This window comes from Oncorhynchus keta, chromosome 30, assembly GCF_023373465.1.
Source record: "Oncorhynchus keta strain PuntledgeMale-10-30-2019 chromosome 30, Oket_V2, whole genome shotgun sequence".
NCBI classification, from domain to species: domain Eukaryota; kingdom Metazoa; phylum Chordata; class Actinopteri; order Salmoniformes; family Salmonidae; genus Oncorhynchus; species Oncorhynchus keta.
The window spans coordinates 9,645,146-9,662,645 of record NC_068450.1 but is presented as its reverse complement, the minus strand read 5'-3'; the positions used below and the strand labels follow the sequence as shown (position 1 = coordinate 9,662,645).

Genomic DNA, 17,500 nt, shown 5'->3' with positions numbered 1-17,500 from the left:
TGGTGCGGTTGGCCCTGGGTTTCTCCTAATGCAAGACAATGCTAGACCTCATGTGGCTGGAGTGTGTCAGCAGAGGAAGGCATTGATGCTATGGACTGGCCCGCCCGTTCCCCAGACCTGAATCCAATTGAGCACATCTGGGACATCATGTCTCGCTCCATCCACCAACGCCACATTGCACCACAGACTGTCCAGGAGTTGGCGGATGCTTTAGTCCAGGTCTGGGAGGAGATCCCTAAGGAGACCACCCGCCACCTCATCAGGAGCATGCCCAGGCATTGTAGGGAGGTCATACAGGCACGAGGAGGCCACACACACTACTGAGCCTCATTTTGACTTGTTTTTAAGGACATTACATCAAAGTTGGATCAGCCTGTAGTGTGGTTTTCCACTTTAATTTTAAGTGTGACTCCAAATCCAGACCTCCATGGGTTGATAAATTTGATTTCCATTGATCATTTTTGTGTGATTTTGTTGTCAGCACATTAAACAATGTAAAGAAAAAAGTATTTAATAAGAATATTTCATTCATTCAGATCTGGGATGTGTTATTTTAGTGTTCCCTTTATTTTTTTGAGCAGTATACATAAAACACAGGAAAATCACATTTTTGACTGCACTGGTCCTTTAAGAATGGTGGAACAACATCTTTATTTGTACTCTATACAATACACATTGCATTCATAGCCACAGTTTATGGGAATCTCACTATGACCACCCTCTCTTTTTACTTTAAAGACATAAATGGACCTTAACTGAATTAGCATAGGCCTAATTGATTAATATCTCATTCTTGAAACTTGAAAGTACCATTTGCGTGCTAAGAAGGGAATTCACCACTCTTCATTAAATCAAGATCAATACCTTTACTTGGAGAGATGATCATGCAGTATATGTGACCCAAGCAGTATTAAAGTCATGAATAATAATTCCATTAGGGAGCAACGTTCAGAACAAATCTCAAACTGTAGAGCCGGCTAAAGCGCGGGAAACTATAGAGCCGGCTAAAGCGCGGGAACCTATAGAGCCAGCTGAGGCGCGGGAACCTGGCGAGGCATGGCGACCCGGCCAAGGCGCGGGAGCCTGGCGAGGCGTGGCGAGCCTGGCGAGGCTTGGCGAGCCTGGCGAGGCTTGGCGAGCCTGGCGAGGCTTGGCTTGGCGAGCCTGGCTTGGCTTGGCGAGGCTTGGCTTGGCCGGCTTGGCGAGCCTGGCGAGGCTTGGCGAGCCGGCCGAGGCTTGGCTTGGTTTGGCTTGGCGAGCCGGGCCGAGGCATCCAGGGAACACCATACCTACTGTGAAGCATGGGGGTGGAAACATCATGCTTTGGGGCTGTTTTTCTGCAAAGGGACCAGGACGACTGATCCGTGTAAAGGAAGGAAAGAATGAATGGGGCCATGTATCGTGAGATTTTGAGTGAAAACCTCCTTCCATCAGCAAGGGCATTGAAGATGAAACGTGGCTGGGTCTTTCAGCATGACAATGATCCCAAACACACCGCCCAGGCAACGAAGGAGTGGCTTCGTAAGAAGCATTTCAAGGTCCTGGAGTGGCCTAGCCAGTCTCCAGATCTCAACCCCATAGAAAATCTTTGGAGGGAGTTGAAAGTCCGTGTTGCCCAGCAAAAGCCCCAAAACATCACTACTCTAGAGGAGATCTGCATGGAGGAATGGGCCAAAATACCAGCAACAGTGTGTGAAAACCTTGTGAAGACTTACAGAAAATTGTTTGACCTCTGTCATTGCCAACAAAGGGTATATAACAAAGTATTGAGATAAACTTTTGTTATTGACCAAATACTTATTTTCCACCATAATTTGCAAATAAATTCATAAAAAATCCTACAAGGTGATTTTCTGGATTTTTTTTTCTCATTTTGTCTGTCATAGTTGAAGTGCACCTATGATGAAATTACAGACCTCTCTCATCTTTTTAAGTGGGAGAACTTGCACAATTGGTGGCTGACTAAATACTTTTTTGCCCCACTGTATAGGGAAGGTAATTAGGCAGGTGATGGAGTCCAGGTGAGTCTGATGAGGCGCTGGTGCGTGTAACTATGTGCGTAATAATGAGCAGCCTGGTGACCTGGCGTGCCGGAGAGGGAGGATACGTGACAGTACCCCCTCCCTGACGCACGGCTCCAGCTGCAGAACACCGACCAGAGGGAAGGTCCCGGGGACCAGGAGGCATGGGAGCCTGACGAGCCAGCTGAGGCATCCCCGGTTGCTACGGTAGCGACACCCGGTAGCGACACCAAGAAACAGGAAAAGCCTACAGACATGAAACAAGAACAGAACCAATAACGCCTGAGGAAAGAACCAAAGGGAGTGACAGATATAGGGGAGGTAATCAGGAAGGGGATGGAGTCCAGGTGAGTGTCATGAGGCACAGGTGCATGTAACGATAGTGACAGGTATGCGTAATTAATGAGAGAACTGGTGACAACGAGCACCAGAGAGGGGGAGAGGGAGTAGACATGACAGTTGTTTTCATTTATCATGGGGTAATAGTGCCATAGTCCGTGGGGGCTATAGATTTGAAAGCAGTTGGGCGCTAACAGTGCGCAGAGTGACCTTTAACCCTGCTCTCCAGGGGCTCCAGAGTGACCTTTAACCCTGCTCTCCAGGTGCTCCAGAGTGACCTTTAACCCTGCTCTCCAGGGACTCCAGAGTGACCTTTAACCCTGCTCTCCAGGGGGATCTATTGGCTCCTGGTGGCCAGTAACTTACTGTGTCAGGGTAGTAACTTGGCCTGCGGCCAGCCTCTTTCTGTGTCAGAGCAATAACTTGGACTGCGGCAAGCTTCATCCTGTGTCAGAGCAGTAACTCGGCCTGTGGCCAGCCTCTTCCTGTGTCAGAGCAGTAACTCGGCCTGTGGCCAGCCTCTTCCTGTTTCAGAGCAGTAACTTGGACTGCGGCCAGCCTCTTCCTGTGTCAGAGCATTAACTTGACCTGCAGCCAGCCTCTTCCTGTTTCAGAGCAGTAACTTGGCATGCGGCCAGCCTCTTCCTGTGTCAGAGCAGTAACTTGGCCTGTGGCCAGCCTCTTCCTGTTTCAGAGCAGTAACTTCCTGTTTCAGAGCAGTAACTTGGCCTGCGGCCAGCCTCATCTAGTGTCAGAACAGTAGATCAATTCCAGGATAAAGTTTTAACTCTGCTGTTATATACATAATTCATAGTCACTCAGGTGATGCTCTGTTTATTATTGATCTGACTCTGGTAACAACAACAATATCGATACGCTGGGAGAAATCGTTGTGTTATAGTCACTAGAGAGCTGCCACGTGCTACGAGTCAGGACATTTCAGTCATTACTGATTACCAGATGACACAGGCCTTTTCAACTGGACTGGCTGGTCCACACGCTAGTTTTACAACTGAAGTCGAGGCACCATTATTTTATCCCTAGCAAGTTTATATTATTGTAATTGGGAATCTCTCTATATTTCATCCTTACTCTACTGTACTCTACTGGAACTTTACAGACCCACAGTTGGGTTGCTGATACGGTATATCATATAGATCAGTGAGACAGGTTGGGCTGCTGATACAGTATATCATATAGATCAGTGAGACAGGTTGGGCTGCTGATACAGTATATCATATAGATCAGTGAGCCAGGTTGGGTTGCTGATACAGTATATCATATAGATCAGTGAGACAGGTTGGGCTGCTGATACAGTATATCATATAGATCAGTGAGACAGGTTGGGTTGCTGATACAGTATATCATATAGATCAGTGAGACAGGTTGGGTTGCTGATACAGTATATCATATAGATCAGTGAGACAGGTTGGGCTGCTGATACAGTATATCATATAGATCAGTGAGACAGGTTGGGTTGCTGATACAGTATATCATATAGATCAGTGAGACAGGTTGGGCTGCTGATACAGTATATCATATAGATCAGTGAGACAGGTTGGGCTGCTGATACAGTATATCATATAGATCAGTGAGACAGGTTGCTGATACAGTATGTCATATAGATCAGTGAGACAGGTTGCTGATACAGTATGTCATATAGATCAGTGAGACAGGTTGCTGATACAGTATATCATATAGATCAGTGAGACAGGTTGCTGATACAGTATATCATATAGACCAGTGAGACAGGTTGGGTTGCTGATACAGTATATCATATAGATCAGTGAGACAGGCTGCTGATACAGTATATCATATAGACCAGTGAGACAGGTTGGGCTGCTGATACAGTATATCATATAGACCAGTGAGACAGGTTGGGTTGCTGATACAGTATATCATATAGACCAGTGAGACAGGTTGGGCTGCTGATACAGTATATCATATAGACCAGTGAGACAGGTTGCTGATACAGTATATCATATAGATCAGTGAGACAGGTTGGGCTGCTGATACAGTATATCATATAGACCAGTGAGACAGGTTGCTGATACAGTATATCATATAGACCAGTGAGACAGGTTGGGTTGCTGATACAGTATATCATATAGACCAGTGAGACAGGTTGGGTTGCTGATACAGTATATCATATAGACCAGTGAGACAGGTTGGGCTGCTGATACAGTCTATCATATAGACCAGTGAGACAGGTTGGGCTGCTGATACAGTATATCATATAGATCAGTGAGACAGGTTGGGTTGCTGATACAGTATATCATATAGACCAGTGAGACAGGTCGGGTTGCTGATACAGTATATCATATAGATCAGTGAGACAGGTTGGGCTGCTGATACAGTATATCATATAGATCAGTGAGACAGGTTGGGCTGCTGATACAGTATATCATATAGATCAGTGAGACAGGTTGGGTTGCTGATACAGTATATCATATAGATCAGTGAGACAGGTTGGGCTGCTGATACAGTATATCATATAGATCAGTGAGACAGGTTGGGCTGCTGATACAGTATATCATATAGACCAGTGAGACAGGTTGGGCTGCTGATACAGTATATCATATAGATCAGTGAGACAGGTTGGGCTGCTGATACAGTATATCATATAGATCAGTGAGACAGGTTGGGCTGCTGATACAGTATATCATATAGATCAGTGAGACAGGTTGGGTTGCTGATACAGTATATCATATAGATCAGTGAGACAGGTTGGGCTGCTGATACAGTATATCATATAGATCAGTGAGACAGGTTGGGCTGCTGATACAGTATATCATATAGATCAGTGAGACAGGTTGGGCTGCTGATACAGTATATCATATAGATCAGTGAGACAGGTTGGGCTGCTGATACAGTATATCATATAGACCAGTGAGACAGGTTGGGCTGCTGATACAGTCTATCATATAGACCAGTGAGACAGGTTGGGCTGCTGATACAGTATATCATATAGATCAGTGAGACAGGTTGGGTTGCTGATACAGTATATCATATAGATCAGTGAGACAGGTTGGGCTGCTGATACAGTATATCATATAGATCAGTGAGACAGGTTGGGCTGCTGATACAGTATATCATATAGATCAGTGAGACAGGTTGGGCTGCTGATACAGTATATCATATAGATCAGTGAGACAGGTTGGGCTGCTGATACAGTATATCATATAGATCAGTGAGACAGGTTGGGCTGCTGATACAGTATATCATATAGATCTGTGAGACAGGTTGGGCTGCTGATACAGTATATCATATAGATCAGTGAGACAGGTTGGGCTGCTGATACAGTATATCATATAGATCAGTGAGACAGGTTGGGCTGCTGATACAGTATATCATATAGATCAGTGAGACAGGTTGGGCTGCTGATACAGTATATCATATAGATCAGTGAGACAGGTTGGGCTGCTGATACAGTATATCATATAGATCAGTGAGACAGGTTGGGTTGCTGATACAGTATATCATATAGATCAGTGAGACAGGTTGGGCTGCTGATACAGTATATCATATAGACCAGTGAGACAGGTTGGGCTGCTGATACAGTATATCATATAGATCAGTGAGACAGGTTGGGCTGCTGATACAGTATATCATATAGACCAGTGAGACAGGTTGCTGATACAGTATATCATATAGATCAGTGAGACAGGTTGGGTTGCTGATACAGTATATCATATAGATCAGTGAGACAGGTTGGGCTGCTGATACAGTATATCATATAGATCAGTGAGACAGGTTGGGCTGCTGATACAGTATATCATATAGATCAGTGAGACAGGTTGGGCTGCTGATACAGTATATCATATAGATCAGTGAGACAGGTTGGGCTGCTGATACAGTATATCATATAGATCAGTGAGACAGGTTGGGCTGCTGATACAGTATATCATATAGATCAGTGAGACAGGTTGGGCTGCTGATACAGTATATCATATAGATCAGTGAGACAGGTTGGGCTGCTGATACAGTATATCATATAGATCTGTGAGACAGGTTGGGCTGCTGATACAGTATATCATATAGATCAGTGAGACAGGTTGGGCTGCTGATACAGTATATCATATAGATCAGTGAGACAGGTTGGGCTGCTGATACAGTATATCATATAGATCTGTGAGACAGGTTGGGCTGCTGATACAGTATATCATATAGATCAGTGAGACAGGTTGGGCTGCTGATACAGTATATCATATAGATCAGTGAGACAGGTTGGGCTGCTGATACAGTATATCATATAGATCAGTGAGACAGGTTGGGCTGCTGATACAGTATATCATATAGATCAGTGAGACAGGTTGGGCTGCTGATACAGTATATCATATAGATCAGTGAGACAGGTTGGGTTGCTGATACAGTATATCATATAGATCAGTGAGACAGGTTGGGTTGCTGATACAGTATATCATATAGATCAGTGAGACAGGTTGGGTTGCTGATACAGTATATCATATAGATCAGTGAGACAGGTTGGGTTGCTGATACAGTATATCATATAGATCAGTGAGACAGGTTGGGTTGCTGATACAGTATATCATATAGATCAGTGAGACAGGTTGGGTTGCTGATACAGTATATCATATAGATCAGTGAGACAGGTTGGGCTGCTGATACAGTATATCATATAGATCAGTGAGACAGGTTGCTGATACAGTATATCATATAGATCAGTGAGACAGGTTGGGTTGCTGATACAGTATATCATATAGACCAGTGAGACAGGTTGGGCTGCTGATACAGTATATCATATAGACCAGTGAGACAGGTTGGGCTGCTGATACAGTATATCATATAGACCAGTGAGACAGGTTGGGTTGCTGATACAGTATATCATATAGATCAGTGAGACAGGTTGGGCTGCTGATACAGTATATCATATAGACCAGTGAGACAGGTTGGGCTGCTGATACAGTATATCATATAGATCAGTGAGACAGGTTGGGCTGCTGATACAGTATATCATATAGATCAGTGAGACAGGTTGCTGATACAGTATATCATATAGATCAGTGAGACAGGTTGGGTTGCTGATACAGTATATCATATAGACCAGTGAGACAGGTTGGGCTGCTGATACAGTATATCATATAGACCAGTGAGACAGGTTGGGCTGCTGATACAGTATATCATATAGATCAGTGAGACAGGTTGGGCTGCTGATACAGTATATCATATAGACCAGTGAGACAGGTTGGGCTGCTGATACAGTATATCATATAGATCAGTGAGACAGGTTGGGCTGCTGATACAGTATATCATATAGACCAGTGAGACAGGTTGCTGATACAGTATATCATATAGATCAGTGAGACAGGTTGGGTTGCTGATACAGTATATCATATAGATCAGTGAGACAGGTTGGGCTGCTGATACAGTATATCATATAGATCAGTGAGACAGGTTGGGCTGCTGATACAGTATATCATATAGATCAGTGAGACAGGTTGGGCTGCTGATACAGTATATCATATAGATCAGTGAGACAGGTTGGGCTGCTGATACAGTATATCATATAGATCAGTGAGACAGGTTGGGCTGCTGATACAGTATATCATATAGATCAGTGAGACAGGTTGGGCTGCTGATACAGTATATCATATAGATCAGTGAGACAGGTTGGGCTGCTGATACAGTATATCATATAGATCAGTGAGACAGGTTGGGCTGCTGATACAGTATATCATATAGATCAGTGAGACAGGTTGGGCTGCTGATACAGTATATCATATAGATCAGTGAGACAGGTTGGGCTGCTGATACAGTATATCATATAGATCAGTGAGACAGGTTGGGCTGCTGATACAGTATATCATATAGATCAGTGAGACAGGTTGGGCTGCTGATACAGTATATCATATAGATCTGTGAGACAGGTTGGGCTGCTGATACAGTATATCATATAGATCAGTGAGACAGGTTGGGCTGCTGATACAGTATATCATATAGATCAGTGAGACAGGTTGGGCTGCTGATACAGTATATCATATAGATCAGTGAGACAGGTTGGGTTGCTGATACAGTATATCATATAGATCAGTGAGACAGGTTGGGCTGCTGATACAGTATATCATATAGATCAGTGAGACAGGTTGGGCTGCTGATACAGTATATCATATAGATCAGTGAGACAGGTTGGGCTGCTGATACAGTATATCATATAGATCAGTGAGACAGGTTGGGCTGCTGATACAGTATATCATATAGATCTGTGAGACAGGTTGGGCTGCTGATACAGTATATCATATAGATCAGTGAGACAGGTTGGGCTGCTGATACAGTATATCATATAGATCTGTGAGACAGGTTGGGCTGCTGATACAGTATATCATATAGATCTGTGAGACAGGTTGGGCTGCTGATACAGTATATCATATAGATCAGTGAGACAGGTTGGGCTGCTGATACAGTATATCATATAGATCAGTGAGACAGGTTGGGTTGCTGATACAGTATATCATATAGACCAGTGAGACAGGTTGGGCTGCTGATACAGTATATCATATAGACCAGTGAGACAGGTTGGGCTGCTGATACAGTATATCATATAGATCAGTGAGACAGGTTGGGCTGCTGATACAGTATATCATATAGATCTGTGAGACAGGTTGGGCTGCTGATACAGTATATCATATAGATCAGTGAGACAGGTTGGGCTGCTGATACAGTATATCATATAGATCAGTGAGACAGGTTGGGCTGCTGATACAGTATATCATATAGATCAGTGAGACAGGTTGGGCTGCTGATACAGTATATCATATAGATCAGTGAGACAGGTTGGGCTGCTGATACAGTATATCATATAGATCTGTGAGACAGGTTGGGCTGCTGATACAGTATATCATATAGATCTGTGAGACAGGTTGGGCTGCTGATACAGTATATCATATAGATCAGTGAGACAGGTTGGGCTGCTGATACAGTATATCATATAGATCAGTGAGACAGGTTGCTGATACAGTATATCATATAGATCTGTGAGACAGGTTGGGCTGCTGATACAGTATATCATATAGATCAGTGAGACAGGTTGGGCTGCTGATACAGTATATCATATAGATCAGTGAGACAGGTTGGGCTGCTGATACAGTATATCATATAGATCAGTGAGACAGGTTGGGCTGCTGATACAGTATATCATATAGATCAGTGAGACAGGTTGGGCTGCTGATACAGTATATCATATAGATCAGTGAGACAGGTTGGGCTGCTGATACAGTATATCATATAGACCAGTGAGACAGGTTGGGCTGCTGATACAGTATATCATATAGATCAGTGAGACAGGTTGGGCTGCTGATACAGTATATCATATAGACCAGTGAGACAGGTTGGGCTGCTGATACAGTATATCATATAGATCAGTGAGACAGGTTGGGCTGCTGATACAGTATATCATATAGATCAGTGAGACAGGTTGCTGATACAGTATATCATATAGATCAGTGAGACAGGTTGGGCTGCTGATACAGTATATCATATAGATCAGTGAGACAGGTTGGGCTGCTGATACAGTATATCATATAGATCAGTGAGACAGGTTGGGCTGCTGATACAGTATATCATATAGATCAGTGAGACAGGTTGCTGATACAGTATATCATATAGATCAGTGAGACAGGTTGGGCTGCTGATACAGTATATCATATAGATCAGTGAGACAGGTTGGGCTGCTGATACAGTATATCATATAGATCAGTGAGACAGGTTGGGCTGCTGATACAGTATATCATATAGACCAGTGAGACAGGTTGGGCTGCTGATACAGTATATCATATAGATCAGTGAGACAGGTTGGGCTGCTGATACAGTATATCATATAGATCAGTGAGACAGGTTGGGCTGCTGATACAGTATATCATATAGATCAGTGAGACAGGTTGGGCTGCTGATACAGTATATCATATAGATCAGTGAGACAGGTTGGGCTGCTGATACAGTATATCATATAGATCAGTGAGACAGGTTGGGCTGCTGATACAGTATATCATATAGATCAGTGAGACAGGTTGGGCTGCTGATACAGTATATCATATAGATCAGTGAGACAGGTTGGGCTGCTGATACAGTATATCATATAGATCAGTGAGACAGGTTGCTGATACAGTATATCATATAGATCAGTGAGACAGGTTGGGTTGCTGATACAGTATATCATATAGATCAGTGAGACAGGTTGGGTTGCTGATACAGTATATCATATAGATCAGTGAGACAGGTTGGGCTGCTGATACAGTATATCATATAGATCAGTGAGACAGGTTGGGCTGCTGATACAGTATATCATATAGACCAGTGAGACAGGTTGGGCTGCTGATACAGTATATCATATAGATCAGTGAGACAGGTTGGGCTGCTGATACAGTATATCATATAGATCAGTGAGACAGGTTGCTGATACAGTATATCATATAGATCAGTGAGACAGGTTGGGTTGCTGATACAGTATATCATATAGATCAGTGAGACAGGTTGGGTTGCTGATACAGTATATCATATAGATCAGTGAGACAGGTTGGGCTGCTGATACAGTATATCATATAGATCAGTGAGACAGGTTGCTGATACAGTATATCATATAGATCAGTGAGACAGGTTGGGCTGCTGATACAGTATATCATATAGATCAGTGAGACAGGTTGCTGATACAGTATATCATATAGATCAGTGAGACAGGTTGCTGATACAGTATATCATATAGATCAGTGAGACAGGGTTGCTGATACAGTATATCATATAGATCAGTGAGACAGGTTGCTGATACAGTATATCATATAGACCAGTGAGACAGGTTGCTGATACAGTATATCATATAGATCAGTGAGACAGGTTGCTGATACAGTATATCATATAGATCAGTGAGACAGGTTGGGCTGCTGATACAGTATATCATATAGACCAGTGAGACAGGTTGGGCTGCTGATACAGTATATCATATAGATCAGTGAGACAGGTTGGGCTGCTGATACAGTATATCATATAGATCAGTGAGACAGGTTGGGCTGCTGATACAGTATATCATATAGATCAGTGAGACAGGTTGGGCTGCTGATACAGTATATCATATAGATCAGTGAGACAGGTTGGGCTGCTGATACAGTATATCATATAGATCAGTGAGACAGGTTGCTGATACAGTATATCATATAGATCAGTGAGACAGGTTGGGCTGCTGATACAGTATATCATATAGATCAGTGAGACAGGTTGGGCTGCTGATACAGTATATCATATAGATCAGTGAGACAGGTTGGGCTGCTGATACAGTATATCATATAGACCAGTGAGACAGGTTGGGCTGCTGATACAGTATATCATATAGATCAGTGAGACAGGTTGGGTTGCTGATACAGTATATCATATAGATCAGTGAGACAGGTTGCTGATACAGTATATCATATAGATCAGTGAGACAGGTTGCTGATACAGTATATCATATAGACCAGTGAGACAGGTTGCTGATACAGTATATCATATAGATCAGTGAGACAGGTTGCTGATACAGTATATCATATAGATCAGTGAGACAGGTTGCTGATACAGTATATCATATAGATCAGTGAGACAGGTTGGGTTGCTGATACAGTATATCATATAGATCAGTGAGACAGGTTGCTGATACAGTATATCATATAGATCAGTGAGACAGGTTGCTGATACAGTATATCATATAGATCAGTGAGACAGGTTGGGCTGCTGATACAGTATATCATATAGATCAGTGAGACAGGTGGCAGGTTGTGGCTGTAGGATTTGGGTTGGTAGCAGATGGACAAATAGAAGTGTATTGTATTGTATTTTAACTGAATGACTTCAGGCTCTGCTCTGTGTGTGTGCGCCTGCTTCCTCCAGGGGCCACTAAAGACATGGGGAAAATGTTAGGCGGAGAGGAGGAGAAGGATCCAGAGGCCGCAAAGAAGAAGAAGGAGGAAGAGGAGGAGCGACAGGAGGCACTGAGACAACAGGAGGAGGAGAGGAAGGATAAGCACCGGAAAATGGAGGCAGAAAGAGAAGTCGTACGACAGTCCATCAGGGACAAGGTGAGCACTGCAGCAGTCCACAAACTACTCAGAAACTATTTTACATTCAATGTACCCCGTTATAAAACCATTACATTACTCCAGCCCCAACCTTCAGCTGTATACTACACCTAAAAAAGTACTTTGTATAGTTCTTTGCTTTGAATCCCAGATTGCCCTTTTAATGTAAACTATAAATAATATACAGTTAGTTCAGAAAGTATTCACACCCCTTCACTTGTTCCACATTTTGTTGTGTTACAGCCTGAATTCAAAATAGATTCAATCGATTTTTCCCCCTCACCCATCTACACATAATGACACCTTTTAAAATGTTAGCAAATTTATTGAAAATGAAATACAAAAATATCTAATTTACATAAGTATTCACATCCCTGAGTCAATACTTTTGTAGAAGCACGTTTGGCAGTGATTACAGCTGTGAGTCTTTCTGGGTAAGGTTCTAAGAGCTTTCCACACCTGGATTGTACAATATTTGCCCATTTGTTATTTTCAAAATTCTTCAAGCTCTGTCAAATTGGTTGTTGCTAGACAACCATTTTCAGGTCTTGCTATAGAGTTTCAAGTAGATTTACGTCCAAGCTGTAGCTCCGAACACTTTCCTTGGTAAGCAACTCCAGTGTGTATTTGACCTTGTGTTTTAGGTTATTGTCCTGCTGAAAGGTGAATAAATGTCCCAGTGTCTGGTGGAAAGCAGACTGAATCAGGTTTTCCTCTAGGATATTGCCTGTGCTTAGCTCCATTCCGTTTTATTTTTTATCCTGAAGAAGTCCCTATTCCTTCTCGATTACAAGCATACCCATAACATGATGCAGCCACCACCTGGCTTTAAAATATGGAGAGTCGTACTCAGTAATGTGTTGTATTGCTCCAAATATATAAAACGTTTTATTCAGGACGAAAGGTTAATTACTCTTACACATTTTTTAGCAGTGATGCCTTGTTGCAAACAGGATGCATGTTTTGGAATATTTGTATTCTGTACAGGCTTTCTTCTTTTCACTCTGTCACTTTAGTATTGTGGAGTAACTACAATGGAGTAACTACAACCTCACTGAGCTCGAGCAGTTTTGCAAGGAGGAATGGGAAAAAAATTCACTCTCTCGATGTGCAAAACTTGATACAGACATACCCCAAGCGACTTACAGCTGTAATCGCAGCAAAAGGTGGCGCAACAAAGTATTAATTTAAGGGGGCTGAATAATTTTGCACGCCCTATTTTTCAGTTTTTGATTTGTTAAAACACTTTGAAATATCCAATAAATGTCGTTCCACTTCATGATTGTGTCCCACTTGTTGTTGATTCTTCACAAAAAAATACGGTTTTATATCTTTATGTTTGAAGCCTGAAATGTGGCAAAAGGTCGCAAAGTTCAAGGGGGGCGAATACTTTCGCAAGGCACTGTATATTGTTATCTCTGTGCCCTTTATCCACGCAGTATGGCTTGAAGAAGAAGGAGGAGAAGGAGGCAGAGGAGAAGGCAGCCATGGAGCAGGCCTGTGAGGGGTCTCTGACGCGTGCCAAGAAGGCCATCCCAGCCGGGTGCGGAGACGAGGAAGACGAGGATGAGGAGAGCATTCTGGACACCGTCCTCAAGTTCCTCCCTGGACCTCTAAAGGACATGTTCAAGAAGTAATGAACACATCGACAACAACAACACATGGTTCGGTCCAGCCAGGGGGAGGAGAGATCTGGGACTGGGGATTTGGGTAGAAGGGGTTCTTGCCAAACGGCCATTCACTGCCTTTACAGAAATATTTGTTGTTTTCTTACCCTGACTAGACACAATGTGGTTATATATCTACCCACAGCTTCTCGTCGGTCTCTCAACTGCCGACTGAGTTTATGTTTGGTTTCCCCCCCCCCCCTAATCTAACATTCCAACGTTGGTATATAGATTCACCGCACCAGGTAGATGCATTTGGATTGGTTGGCCATTGGTATTAACTGGGGTAAGGAGTTTCTGTCCAGCCATTCATTAGAGAGCAGGGTTCAATCCACCGTACTAATGGACAGACACTTCAATGGGCAATTCCTGCTGATGTGGTTGAAAAGCACTGCCAACACGTATCTGAAGATGGAGCGCTTTTTTCTTTTTCTTTTTTTAATTCACTGGCTTTTTCTATTTTTATAGTAAGTAAGCTACTGTAACTGTATGGGCAGGGGATATTCTATTCTAGGTCTTTTTGAGATCAGCAGTTTAGTTAGTTTAGACTGTGCCTTCGTAGGACTTCCTCCAACAGGGGAACTGTTAATGAGGGTCTCGTTGAAGTCGTTTTGATGATATCATTTAACTTTGTGATACGCTGTTTTGTCTTCAAAGGATGCAAACATGCCACATTATGACGTATGCATTTAATGTTAGTCTGGCTGTACGAATAGAGCTGATCCAATGCCTTCTTAATGTTAGTCTGGCTGTACGAATAGAGCTGATCCAATGCCTTCTTAATGTTAGTCTGGCTGTACGAATAGAGCTGATCCAATGCCTTCTTAATGCTATGAAACAACTAAGGCAAGTTTAATTTCCCTTTACATTCCTGACTAATGATAAAACATATCTCATTTTCCCAGATTAAATATAGGAGATTATCACCTTGACAGACTGCATCTTGTGAGAGAAACCATTTTTGCTCAAACAAAGGTCACCTCGTCAACATTAAACACTCAGATTATCCATAGAATACAACAGATTCACCTCTTCAACAATAGACACTCAGATTATCCATAGAATACACTAGATTAATATTCAACATTATACACTCAGATTATCCATAGAATACACTAGATTAATATTCAACATTATACACTCAGATTATCCATAGAATAAAACAGATTCAGTCAACAATAGACACTCAGATTATCCATAGACTACATTAATATTCAACAATAGACACTCAGATTATCCATAGAATACACTAGATTAATATTCAACATTATACACTCAGATTATCCATAGAATACACTAGATTAATATTCAACATTATACACTCAGATTATCCATAGAATACACTAGATTAATATTCAACATTAAACACTCAGATTATCCATAGAATACAACAGATTCACATTCAACATTAAACACTCAGATTATCCATAGAATACAACAGATTCACATTCAACATTAAACACTCAGATTATCCATAGAAAAGATTTAGTCAACATCATATTTAACAGTTGGTGGTTAGTGCAGTCCAAAGACAATCAAACATGAGCACTGCATTACAGTGAAGGAAGCCGATACTGCGTATGTCAGCCTTTCACTACCCACCTCCCATACCACATGTCTGTTTTACACAAGGTACTTGTTTAACTCATTCTTTTGGAGGCTATTATGAAATAGTAAGAAATGTTAAATGGAATTTCATTTATTTAATAGTTCATAAATTGACCTAAATTAAATTCCTTCATAAATTCCATGTTATCCTGAGAGACAATCGCATTGGTAGTGTTTGAATTATTAATATCCAAAGATACTGAAAAAACATGATCATTTATTTTGTCCCCACTAACTAAGGAAATTGTCCAGAACTAAGGAAGTGGTCCAGTCTTGTTGATTTCAGTAGGAATAGGCTGGCAAATATAGACATTGATGTCATTTTGGGATACACTTTCCAAAGACCAAACCCTGTGAAGTTTTAATTGTCAGAAATTCTCAGATTTTTCATATAACGTACATGGCTACATGACATTGAAGATTGATATATTCGAGAGAAAAAAAACTAAAATAAACATTTAAATAATCACATGTTATGAATAAATTATTCGTAAAATTTCTCTTTTTTTTTAGTTTAGTTCTGATAGTGTTTATTCACTAGGTAAAATCATATTGTTTAGACTGTAATAATCACACACACACACAAAAAAATAACTAGAACAATTATAATTCAATGTTGAATAATTTTTTTTCCTGTAAAGAAAAAAAGTGTAGTTCCGTTACACTATCTAGCTATTTGTCTAAACCCTTCTCACCAACTGTATCCTAATGTGTACAATATACAAGAGTATACGCAAAGAAAAGACGAGGAGAAAACGATGAAGTCATTGTAATGATGTCTATGTACTACTACAGTACATGTACTGTATGTATGTTTGTATGTTTATACGATATCTGTGTCTTTCTATAGTGACGTGATATTATGTTGTTGATTTATACAGTCCCTGTTTATAAGTGTCTATGAATCCTGTGTGCACAAACTCTAACCAGGCTCGAATTGGTTGTGCCATATGTCTAAAGAAATACTTAACACATTCCTTTCACATCGCCATAGGAACATAGGGGGGGAATTCACACCAAATACAACAACTCAAACGATGGCCTGTTTATGTTGTAGTCTCCCGGCAACAGAATCTGTTTTACTAGATTCAGAAGTTTGGGTTGTTGTAGATTCTCAGCTCTGTGATGGCCTGTGTCGATCACATACAGAATAAGAGTTAGTTGATGACAGACTGAATTGTTATAACACGTGGCCCTATAACATCCTACTGCTATAACACCAGGCCCTATAACATCCTACTGCTATAACATCCTACTGCTATAACATCCTACTGCTATAACACCAGGCCCTATAACATCCTACTGCTATAACATCCTACTGCTATAACATCCTACTGCTATAACACCAGGCCCTATAACATCCTACTGCTATAACACCAGGCCCTATAACATCCTACTGCTATAACATCCTACTGCTATAACACCAGGCCCTATAACATCCTACTGCTATAACACCAGGCCCTATAACATCCTACTGCTATAACACCAGGCCCTATAACATCCTACTGCTATAACATCCTACTGCTATAACACCAGGCCCTATAACATCCTACTGCTATAACATCCTACTGCTATAACACCAGGCCCTATAACATCCTACTGCTATAACACCAGGCCCTATAACATCCTACTGCTATAACATCCTACTGCTATAACACCAGGCCCTATAACATCCTACTGCTATAACATCCTACTGCTATAACACCAGGCCCTATAACATCCTACTGCTATAACATCCTACTGCTATAACACCAGGCCCTATAACATCCTACTGCTATAACATCCTACTGCTATAACACCAGGCCCTATA

The 17,500-nt window shown here is 41.8% G+C and overlaps 1 protein-coding gene across 1 annotated transcript in view; it reads left to right on the top strand.

Annotated features, from left to right (window-relative positions):
- Window positions 1–15,245, top strand: part of LOC118377822 (complexin-2) — a 70,287-nt gene extending 55,042 nt beyond the window's left edge. The window contains exons 3-4 of the mRNA XM_052487486.1: window positions 12,228–12,415; window positions 13,855–15,245. Coding sequence (XP_052343446.1) covers window positions 12,228–12,415; window positions 13,855–14,052 — 386 coding nt within the window. The 3' untranslated portion in view covers window positions 14,053–15,245. The remainder of the gene's footprint in view (window positions 1–12,227; window positions 12,416–13,854) is intronic.
- The last annotated feature ends 2,255 nt before the right edge of the window (window positions 15,246–17,500 follow it).